This window comes from Oratosquilla oratoria, chromosome 21 (assembly GCF_046742065.1).
Source record: "Oratosquilla oratoria isolate Oo_2021 chromosome 21, ASM4674206v1, whole genome shotgun sequence".
Taxonomy (NCBI): domain Eukaryota; kingdom Metazoa; phylum Arthropoda; class Malacostraca; order Stomatopoda; family Squillidae; genus Oratosquilla; species Oratosquilla oratoria.
The window spans coordinates 20,936,015-20,948,514 of NC_134797.1; the positions used below are offsets into that span (position 1 = coordinate 20,936,015).

At 43.5% G+C, this 12,500-nt stretch overlaps 1 protein-coding gene across 1 annotated transcript in view; it reads right to left on the minus strand.

Moving 5' to 3' along the window:
• Positions 1-12,500, minus strand: part of LOC143036619 (trypsin I-P1-like) — a 50,130-nt gene that overhangs the window by 31,257 nt on the left and 6,373 nt on the right. Inside the window, exon 2 of the mRNA XM_076204180.1 lies at positions 3,112-3,805. Coding sequence (XP_076060295.1) covers positions 3,112-3,481 — 370 coding nt within the window. The 5' untranslated portion in view covers positions 3,482-3,805. The remainder of the gene's footprint in view (positions 1-3,111; positions 3,806-12,500) is intronic.

Here is a 12,500-nt window from a genome sequence, read left to right on the forward strand (position 1 = left end):
TCTTCCGTCCCGGATCCTCTCCATTTCTGGCTTCCGGTGTGCCCCCGGGCAGTCAGATTGTCCGGGGGGAGGGGGGTCGCCGAAGCTTCCGGGCGTTTTATTCGAGGACCCGTGACCCGGACATTAAACCCACCCCCACACCGGCTGTTGAGTCCCATTGGTGCCAACCAACCCCTCACTCGACCTCACCCTCCCTCTCTCCCTCTCTCCCTCCCTCCCTCCAATTAATCCATCCCTCTCTCTCCCTCCATCTATCCCTCTCTCTCCCTCCATTCCTCTCTCTCCCTCCCTCACTCACTCTCTCCCTCCATCCCTCTCTCTCCCTTCCTCCATCCCTCTCTCTCCCTCCCTCCATCTCTCTCTCTCCCTCCCTCTCTCCCTGTACGTCCTTCTGTCTTCCGACCGGGTTCGAGACCCACTTTTGTCCAGAGCGCCATCCTCCAGCCATCTGAATCAAACCGTCTGTCTGGCACCATCTGAGACAAAATCCCACCACGTACTATTGCCAACACATGAGCATGATCTAAAATGAACAAGAACCATATGTATACATATATTGTCGTTGATAAATGTATTTCTATATATATTTCTAAATAATCAGTCTTAAGGGGTTCACTGCAGATACGGGCCTTGGTCTACCGCACCTCTAATGTCTACTGTCGCACGCAGAGGTTGAGAAACCACGGGGGAGCGTCTTGAACACCGACTTCGTCATTCGCGGGGATCGAACCCGGTTCCCCCCAAGTTCGAGAGAGGAACGCTAACCATTGTTCCACGCAGACTCGCTCTGTGTACTCACAAGAAGGATGATTCGTCTTTGTAAATAGAATTCCATCAAAGCAGCGACAGCACAGTCTTGTGTCAGCTTTGGGTGCCCCCACGAGGCAGTCAGTCCCCCACCCCACCCCCCGCCGATCGTTTTTCATGGTGCCGTTCTTCTTTTGTTACCTTGAAACTCTTCGCTGTCGAGAAACTTCCGCTAAGGTCGGTGAAATCGACTAGAGACGCATTTCTTAACCTGGGTTGCTGTTGCTAGACCCTTAGGATGGCTCAAGTCAACTTGACGGGGTGCTGGGGAAGGCTTCTGTTATGCATACAACATGTTGTAGGCATTGCACCGAAAGGAAAGCATTATAAATGATTCTTTTGTTTTGTTCTAAAAGATTGTACCTTCTTGTTATACTTGTTACATTTCTAAGCGTATTTCTATAACTTGGAACTTTTAGAAATTGCGACGAACTTTTTGACAATTTTGACATACTAGAGCTGTGATGGGTCCATGTTTCACCAAATCATTTCCTGCTTTTGAGTGAACAAGTTCTTTTTTCTTTTCCTTTCGTCATTTATGATTCCATTTATCGCCGGGGCCAAAGAAGAGAACGAATAAAGATTTACAAATCTGAACTGACTTCATCCTCTTGGATCAGCGTTTCTCAACCAGGGTTCCGCGGAAGGTTCCGCAAAAGGTTATCGTAATAATGTAATATAGACACCATCCTATCTAACCTATTATTACGATGAAAATAAAATAAAAATGAGAAAGATATGTTTTTTTTTGTGCAGGGGTTCCTTGAGACATGCAATTTATTGTAAGGGTAAAAAGGTTGAGAAACGCTGTTTTGGATGATGATGACGCACTGAGGGTAGTACAATGTAACCACCTCTGTAACAACCTGTGAAGTACTGTAGTGCTGGACGACCTAAGCCTGGAGACTGTCGACGCTGAGGTCGAGCGTCCCAACTGAGATCCTTTTTGTGTGAAAGTTGTACGATGTTAGCCAGGATGAAATCATCAAAGACACCCAATTTGTCCTCAGGGAAGTACAGCATGACTTTTTTTTTAATTATTAGAAATAAATTGTCACCATCCAGTTCCCTCCCGTCCTCTAAGAATGAACGGGTCGTTAGGTCACGTTAGGCTTCAAACTCGCCTCGTAACAATGGAAACCCCGGTTCGATCCCCAACGGCCTTCGATGGCCACCAAATACCCTGTTATCCGAGCAAGTGTGAGAGCTTAGATCACCTGAAGGCCTGAGCACACCTCGCCTCTAATCACCTCTAGCAAACAGGTCTGAGCACAGTCCAGTTCCTTACTGGAATGGCTAGGGACTTCCTGGAACTGCATCTGTAGTTGAGGCATCGGATTCACCTGGAACCTAGGTAGTTTATCCAGGAGATTATTCGCCTCGGATCTGGATAGATGTCTAAGAGACTGAAAGCAGTCCTGGGGAGTTTATTGTGTCTGAGAGGCTGATCGCAGACTTTTAACCTAATAATCCAGACCTGGCGTGTGTTCTTGTTCAGAAGGCAACATGTATGAGCTGCAGGGAAACAATAGTCCATGCTTTTATATTTGTAGACTGATCTGTATTAGACTATTTCCATTATCTCGTGACCCACAAGGTGTTGTCTGCCGTGTTGTCACGTACTGAATCAAAACATTCAGCATATACCGGAAGCTAACCTCTGCCCTGAGTATGTTAACATGGAATATTCTAAATGCATATTGATTTTTTCATTAAATGGTAGGTGATATGAGTAATTGTTATACATGTAAAGAAAAGAAGAGACTTGTTAAACGATGTGGCATCTCAGGTCAGGCGACGTTGCCCCGGCTCCCGACCTAGGAATTTCCGTGGGGTTGGGGGTTGGGGGGATAGTAATTACATAGAGAAGCTGAGTGCGGGTCTTCGGGCCGCTTGCAGTCTCTTTAATTATACCGGTCATACATGCAAATATAAAGAAAACGGTGTCTCCCCCGTTTTCTTTGGAGATGGTTTAGACGTGGCAACGCTGCTGGTTTTGCCGGCCACATCCTATGGGTCACCAGATAATGGAAGAAGTACCGTGTTCTTGAATTTCAGTGTTTATTCGCAGACATGTTTATGACCATTTTGCATTGTGTGTATGTGTGTGTGCGTGCGTGTGTGTGCATGTGTGTGTGTGCGCGCGCGCACGCACGCAAATTTCCTACCTTAAGTTAAACATGCTGCACACAAAAACCTAAACACTAGCTTTAATTATCAAACGTCAAACATGAAGAGAATCCCGAACTAGCCTTAAGAGTGACTTAGAATAATGATAATAATATACAGTAGAAATATACTTACAGGCCTTAAAGTTGATATTAGCTTGACTTTTGACCACCAGGACTAAAAGGAGGAGGGTGACGATGATCGGATGAGGTGGACGAGGTGGCCCGTTTGTCGTCGAAGACGCTCGGCACTTGTTCACATCACCAACTGTGCTCTCCGGTTCTCTACTCCTGGCCCTCCTCGGGTCAGTGACCTTCAGGTTGGATTGTTCGTTCCCGAAGGACCCCATCAAACGTTCTGTCGCGGACACTCCGAGGGGTCCACCTCCTCCTCCTCCTCCTCCTTCTCCTGCTCCTCCTCCAGCACCTGTTTTTGGTGGACCAGTGAGGGGCTCCTCCACCTCTTTCCTTTGGGAGCTCGAGTGTCGGCGCCAAAACTTTGCCATCGTCGGGTCTGAGGGTCCTCAGCCTCTTCTGGGTCATCGTAGTCTTCGGCGCCGCGTCAGGTCGGGACGCTCAGCCGCGCGATCATGTCCTCCGACTTGTGACGAGGAAGAAGAGAACGATGAGGAACTTTAACGAGGAAATCGGTCGGTATGAATGACCGTGACACTATTTCGTCTGCGACACATCTTATTCGTTCACACAGGATTTATTTCGATCTCAAACAAGACATTTTCGTCTCGGTTATCTTCATGGCTCGTTTCCTGTTCACAGCCGCGAACGCCAATTACACCTTCGGATAACAGTGAGCTATCGTGGGAAGGATCCTGTAATCACACAGGTGCACATGCCATTGTTAATAAAGCAACAATCCTTAAACACTTGTCTACCTTAAAGAAATAGTAATTATCCTTTATTAAGCTGGAACCCCATCCCCACAAGATTCGGCACAATACACTTTCTTTGATTTATACGTAGCACGAAATTGGTTAAGAGTAGCACAAAAAGACACACACGTACACACACACACACACACACACACACACACACACACACACACACACACACACACACACACACACACACACACACACACACACACACACATACACACACACACAGAGGTCGGGAAGTCTCTTGAGCGAGGAGCGGGTGACTGATGTCAGGGCTGCCCGGGAATTCCGATAACGAGCAGGAAACACCGCATCTGAAAACGAAAATAAATAGAAATGAGTGAATGAATGAATAAATGAATAAACGAATAGATAAATGAAAAAATAAATAGATAAACAAATAAACAAATAAGTTAATAAATGCACAAAGGAATAGGTAAACCAATAGAGGAAGAGACAAGTAAATGAATTAATAAACATAGTAAATAAACAGTAACAAGTGAATAAGCAATAGTTACATATCTGACAAATAGGGAAATACATAAATAGGTAAATGAAAATAGAATTTAATAAATAAACGAACAAGTTATTAACAAACACAAGGAAACAACAAGCAGATTGATAAGAAATTATTAAAAGATTATTAGATATATGATAAATAGATACAGTAAATACATAAATGCATCAATAGATTGATAAAATACATGCAATGGATTAGAATGGCAAATCATAAAGGAGTGCCGACAGAATAATGGAAAAGGCAAAGAAAATATGTATGTATATATACACGTGTATATATATATATATATATATATATATATATACATGTATACACACACAATATATATATATATATATATATATATATATATATATGTATGTATACACACACACACATATATATATATACATATATATATATATATATATATATATATATATATATATATACATACACACATATAATGAAACAAAGAAACAAAATAACCAAGTGTCAGACTTTACAGTCTATTGTTTGGAAGTTTACAGTCCAACCGAATCTCAAAACTTCCAGTTGCGTAACGTGCCATGACCATAGCGGGAAGTTGTAATCCACACGTGGTCTGCGCGGTCGGTCGATGGAATTGCTTCTGTCTCATTTTCGGTGACAGCTCGAGGTTAAGGGGAGATGGCGGAGCCGAAGTGTGAAGAAGGAGAACAGGAAAGTGGGAGTGTGATGTCTTTTAGTGCAAACGGACGAAGGAACAAAAACAGACTTTGACAGGGTTTCATTCGGGGTCTCTTGAGGCGGACAAGGTCTGAGCAAATCTGATTTTTTTTCCGTGAGGATTAACCTCCACGTACGGAATCTGTTGTGTGACTTTGGGGTATCGAGATGCCACGAATGCCCCTTTAGTACTGACAGGAACCACAATGTAATTACTTCAGTTATATGTTTCTGTGTATGATTAAGAATACCCAAAGCTAACCCATGATTTATTAGAGCAGGACATGTATAATTTTCCTTGTAGCTGCATCAGAGCACTTTTATTTGAAAAAATCACTTAGGTTGTAAGGATGTTTCTGTACATAAAACACAGCAGATATATATTTTATACTTCCTATAGACGATAGTTCAGATTTATGTGATCGCAGTAGAGTACTTATTTTTTAAGATGCTCTGTTCTAATTATTCCTCTCTCCTCAAAGATGAATAAGTTCTTGGACAGTTCGGGACACGAAGGTAAGCGACATGACGTCAGTGAGAATCAGTTTTGCTTCCAGGACGTTGCGTAACTTTGAGTAACATCATCAGGTGATTCTGCAGACGAATTCACTTTGGTTCCAGGACGTTTCGTAACCTTGAATAACATCGTCAGGTTATTCTACAGACGAATTCACTTTGGTTCCAGGACGTTTCGTAACCTGTAGTAACATCGTCAGGTGATTACAAGGTGGGTGCTGCAGACGACTCCGTAACAACACGCAATGGCATTTTTTTTTCTGGAGAGTTCGCCAGTGTGAGCGATCTCCGTGGGCATCACGTGGTGTCCTCTCGAGGTGGAGAAAGTGGACGAGGGAGGCCACTTTGCTCTTCGCGACTCGGCGAAAGAATCTGAAAGTCACTGGTACAAGCGTTCCCCCTTATGGGGCGCTGATTGAATTAGTTTCATGAAGTCAGTCATTTTGGGCCCTTAGTGACACCCCTGCGGATCGGAGTCACGCAGCACTCGTTTTATGGTCGGAGACTGATCACTCGAAAAAATGCTGACCTCCTTTTCGCTTTTACAATCCTCCCCTCCTCCTCCTCCTACCCTCCTTGGATCTCGTCTTTACCACCTTCATGACTCTACTTGATGCAACATTTCCTCCCAAATACACGCTCTGGCTGTTACGGACAACATAGTCATGTAGTAAATATACTCCAGGTGTGAATCACGGAAGAGGACGCGTGACAAATCTCTGATGACAAAGTGTTTTTAGTCAAGGTGACGACTGACATCGTTGTCTTGGTCCCTCCCCAGGATCTAGAGACCTCATGGCGTGATAGATCCTGCCCTCTTGTATCGCGGGCTTAGCCTGGACTGAAGCTTTGGGTTGCCTAAGCCGCTGTCTCCAGGCGTTGTGTGAGGGTTCGAAGCGCCTTCGTTTCCAGAGGAGGAGGAGGAGCTGCACCCGACCTCGCCACTCCAACGTTTCTTTTATCAACTGTTTCCTTGTCGGGTGGGATGAGGCTCTCGTCGTCCCTCTAGGCCAGTGATTCTCAAACTGTGCGCCGCGACTGTCCCCTAAGTGTGCCGCGTAATTCTTATGGATAACTGTGTGCACTTAACTTTATTATTATTATTATTATTGTTATTATCATTATTATTATTATTATTATTATTATACGCACATGCACGCACACATTCATATAAATATTATGCCAAATGTGTATTTCTGTGTCGGTGGAATAGGTACCAAACTTACACTACACTGACTGTAGAGTCGGTGCGCCGTCAACGTCCAAGACATGTCATTAGTGCGCCCACTGAGCAATCAAGTTTGAGGACCTCTGCTCCAGGCAATGGTTTCTTAACGACCCTAGTTCAAGGCAACATTTAAGGCGCTTAGAATGACGAGTGGCCATCACTCTCACATGATAGTAGTGCTGGATGTTTTATCTACCTATTTACCTACTTTCTTTTCCTGGTCGGTCGTATGCACAGCAGTTGGGGGAAACTTTGCCCAGTGTGATGAGGCGGGCCTTGCTCCCAGGTAGTTGCCCACGACACCTTGATAGACTTGAGTGAAAGCCGTTACTGTCTCCCTTGAGCAAAAAAAGTGTGTACGCTGTGTTTAAAGTCACATGGTCATCCATAAATTGGTCCATACGTGAGTTCTGAGCTCTCATCCGGTAGGGTAGTAGCCGTCGATCACGGGTCCAGTACGTGATCCAAGGCACTGGTAAATTGCGCTCAAAGTGAACCTGGAGAGGAGTCCTTTCAGCTGAATAAAATAGCCTGGCTTCAGCATGAATCAATTCCTGGGTCGTAGAATTTCGACACTTATTTTGGCAAATTCTAGATTAGAAAAAATATATGTATATAGAAATAAAAAATTAATAAATGTCTTTGGCACTTTTCCCTTAGTATGCAATTGGTATTTGCCGACAAGTCCATCAAAAGAGGCACCGTGTGAATATGGAGGAGTCTTTATTATGGTGACGTTTCGCTGATGTACTTGGTAAAGGTCTGACATGCGAAACGTCGTACTGACCAATGATCCTCCGTCCCCACAAAGTGGTTCCTCTGATCAACCTCTCCGTTTATCGTGCCCCCTCTCGCCAAAGCCGTTCCTGTTCACGACGGAGCTCCTCCTCGAGTTCTGTCGGATCTGTCTTCGTTTTTGTGTGCTCTCTGCCGTCGCTCCTGCCCCACCGCGCAAGCGCTCCTGGGTCCCCCGGCCCGAGCGAGAGTGCCTGTGCTGGTTCCTGGGATTTAGAAAGCTGGACTTTGTGTCAATATGCTCAATTCACTTCCCGGCCGGGGCGCGCCTTGCGGAGACTTTTGTCTTCCCAGTGGATGACACAAAAGAGCGAGCTGCTGTTGCCTCTCTCTCTCTCTCTCTCTCTCTCTCTCTCTCTCTCTCTCTCTCTCTCTCTCTCTCTCTCTCTCTCTCTCGCGAGCGCACACACACACATGCTTAACCTGCTTGCCGACAGAAAGGCATTTTCTAATGATGAAGTCATTTCCTCTTCCATCCTTCTCTTCCTCCAACTCCACCACCTTTCTCCACCGTCCTCCGACTCCAACCATTTCTTCTCCACCTTAACCACACCTCTTCCTCCACAACCACCGTATCTCCTCCTTCACCCCACCTCCTTCTCCACCCTAATTTTCTCCCTCACACCTATCACCCCCTTCTCCTTCCCTATCCATTTTCTTCCCCCCACTCCTTCTCCCTCTTCCGTTTTCTTCCCCCCACTTCCTTTTCCTCTCCTCTATCCATCTCAAAACACATCAACTCTTGTACCTCCAAAAAGAGTTATAGACTTAATTAAGGAGCTGTTAGGTTAGGTTTGGCTAGGTTAGGTTAGGTTAGACCAGGTTAGGTTAAACTAGGTTAGGATAAGTCCGGTTGATGTTACGTTGGGTTGGGTTGGGTTTGGTCACAAGCTCTGATAATACTAAATGGATTGAGAATAACTTTTACAAAAGTACTTTGATTGTTTTCATCTCTTTCTCTTCTTCTAATAGCATCCGTGGGAAATGGAAACCCCCAAAGTCTATCTGGTTGTTCAGGTCATGGGTGGAGAATACTTTAGTGGCAGCCGAAATAGAGAAAAAGGCATAGGAAATGGACTGACGATGGTTTAATGATATGGATACGATAGTTCATGCAACAAGGGGATACAGGCTGCACGACTTAACCGGAAGTACGGAATGAAAGAAAGTGGGAAACGACGAAGGAAAGGAAATAACGAGAATGAAAAAAAAATTGCACGTAAGTGAGCTAAAGAAGGAAATGCCTGGATGACAATTGCACGGTGAAGGAAAACTAGAACATAATGGTGACGTTCTTGCGTGGTACACACAAATGAGAGATCGCTTCCACTCTCGCGGGAGGTAAGTTTTGTTGACAGTGACGTCACGTCGCCCGACGCCTCGGAATGTGGTCGGCGTCGTCGTCGTCGTCCAAGGAGGTCGGGGAGGTGAAGGGCGGCCGAGAGGATGACGGAAGGACGGAAACGGACGGAAAAGTTGGACAGGGAGGAGGAGGAGAAGGAGGAATAAAAAGACCAAATGTCGAAGATGAAAGCAAAAATATTTTAGATACTAGAAACAGCGGGAAATGGAATGCAGTGTTCAAACACTAGAGGTGTGAGAATGAATACGGAAAAGAAGTAAAATTGCAAGCGAAGTAATGTTGGCGAGCGACTGGGTTCGACAGGTAAATATAGAACGATAGTGTTTGAGGCAGCTAGGTAACAACCGACAGGTAGGTGAGGCAGCCACACGAAGAATAAAGGTGAAGAGGGAGCGGCAGTTGGTAAGAACGGAAGGCAAATAAGAAAGAACACCAGGAGAGAACGAAATGGTTCAAGTGCGCCACACTCTACGAGAGAAAGTGATGAGGCAGTGGGACTCTGTCAGAATGAGGTTATTCCCTTAATACAATCGTCAGACGTCAGCCAAAGAAAATGAAATCAAAGTGGCGCCATTTTAGCGAAGGGATTAAATGAGATAGTTTTAATGAGTCTTTAGCTCGATGATTTTTGGGAGCAAAACTATTCAGGAATGAAATTCGGATTTAGGCACGTGTCCTCTTTGCCTATTTTCTCCGGCGTTTCACAGTGTTTTCACCTGAGTCAATGTTGTGAATGATAAAAGTGGAAGGAATTCGGAGACAAGAAAAATACGGAAATGGAAAATCATTCTTAGTGTTTACACACGCGCGCACGCACGCACACACACACACACACACACACACACACACACACACACACACACACACACACACACACACACACACACACACACACACACACACACACACACACACACACACACAGGGAGGGAGAGAGAGAGAGGGGGGGGAGAGAGACACAGCTACAATGGAAATTGAAATACACTGGAGGACTTATGGCGAGGTTTCTGGAATGGATAACAGATATCCTGGGAGATCGATACAAAACGACGATGGGATGGAGACCTGGAGGGCGCCCCACAAGGGTCAGTACTGTAACTCGTAATGTTTTTGGTTTATGTAAACGACATTGATGTAAGGAACGCCAAACTACACTAGTCTGTTGCTGACGCAAAGATTACGAAGAAAATAGAATATAGAAAATGAAAATTGTAATTTGGTACACAAGGATTTAGACAGATTGTACAACTGTAGCCAAGCGTGGAAAATGAATTTCAGTGATAAGGAATGCGAAGTGTTGGAAATGAGCAACAGTAAGCCATAAATTATTTACTTGAGTGAAATTGGACCTGGAAAATTTGGTCACATATACTTTGTCACCCAATAAACACATTACCAGAATTTTTTGTGCAACAAATAAACTGTTGACAACCATAAGAGTGATGTGTTTTTTGTCGTGAACGGAGAGATAAAGAAAAAAAAATGTAGAGAACCTGGTCCTTCCCAGATTGTAATATGCACCAGAAAAAAAGAAAGTCTAGGTAACATTGATAAAATACAAAGACCAACAATCAGCAAAGCCTAGTAGAAAGCCCATATAAGGTAAGGTCACAAAAACTGGACCTCTTCTCACAAGAAGAAAGAAAAAAGATGAAAAAGACAAAAGAGAGAAGAAATCATCACTGTGTTCAGAACGGGTTAAAAGAGTGGGAAAACTTGTTTGGAAATTTATCTTAGTTTGGCAGTCATAAGGTAAACACACACACACGCACACACACACACACACTTTCAACGAACGGACGGCTTGAAGAACGCTCTGAAGAAAAGTGCAGATTGTGGATACCAACGCAAAGAGAAGTGCCTTTTTGTATTTGAATGTGGGGGGGGGTAAATTGCTCGTGAGGTAGTGGGAAAGTAAGGAAAGAGGAGAAGGGGAGGGATTGCTGGGAAAATGGAAGGTAATGAGGAAGTAGAGGACTTGGTCCAAATAGACCGCCGTAAAGTAAACAAAAGACCACAAGACGAGCTGGAGGACGACGGAATGTCTAATAAGAATGTAAAGATTAGAAGTATAGATAGGAACAATACAGTAGAAAGTGATGAGAATATTTTCAAGGGATTTAAAGAGAGTGGGGGGGACACAAACCCCCCCCCGACTGACAAGACTAGAGGAGAAGGTTGATAAGGTGATCAAGGACTTGGAGAGTAGGTTAGGTCATATGAACACCATTTTACAAAGGGTTGAAAGATTGGAAGAACTGGAAAAGGCGAATAGAAACTTAACTGATGAAATAGAAGAACTAAAAAGACAGTTAAGAGAGGTAAAGGGGGAGAATGAGGAATTGAAGAAGAATAGTAAAGAAAACAGAGAATCAATAGCTAAAGAAAGTAAAAATTGGAAGCAAACCCAAGAAGGAAATAAGATTTCATTCACTGACATAGTCAAACAGCAATTGAAAGAACATACTGAAGACTCAGTTATTAAAGTGATGAGACAAAAGGAGAATATAGTAAGGGATTTAGCAGACAAGAAGAAATGTATAATTATATTAGGAATGGAAGAGAAACACAACACAGATAGAACCACAAGAATCAAAGAGGAAAATGAAAAAGTAAGCCAATTACTAGAATCAGTTCAGGAAGATGAACCAGGAATTATGAAACAAATCGAAGAGAAATTTAGACTCGGAAAGTATAGCACAGACAAGACCAGACCAATTAAGATTAAATTCAAGTCACAAACAACGGCAGAGAATATCTTATCCAAAACAGGGAAACTAGCAACAAGTGAACAATACAAAAAGATATGGATAAAAAGAGAAATGAATAAAGAGGAAAGAGAAGAAGAAAAGCAGAAAAGACTGGAAGCTAAGACAAAAAACGAGAACAGAACGGAGTCAGAGAAAGAGAGATTCTATTGGAGAGTAGTGAACATGAAACTAAGGAAGTTCGACACACAAAAGAAAAACATAAGGGAAACAGAGAACACAATGGAAGTGGCAGAAAACTAAGAGTGTCTTACACAAATATAGATGGATTAATAACAGGATTGAATGAGCTGAATGATTATTTGAAAGAAAAAGAACCGTACATAATGGGAATTGTAGAAACAAAATTAAAAGGCCCACTACCACCCAACAGTGTAGGACATGATGCATACAATTATTGGATTAGAAACAGAGAGAAAAAGCAAGGGGGTGGAGTTATGTTCCTGACTAAGAAGGATATAAATGTGAAAGGTGTCATATATGGAAAGAATACAGTAGAGATGATTATGATAGAAGTGGAAGACAGAGATAAGAAGAGCAGAAAATTTGTGATCAATTATGTGCCTCCGAAAACAGCCTCATGGGAGGAGAGTGAATATAAAAGTATGCTAGAGGACACAAAGATAGCATTAACTAAAATAATGGAAGACGGAGGAAGAATAGTTATGATGGGCGACTTTAATTGCAAAGAAATCTACTGGGAAGAAATGACAGTAAAGAGTGGTGATGACTCATGGGGAAATGCTCTACTT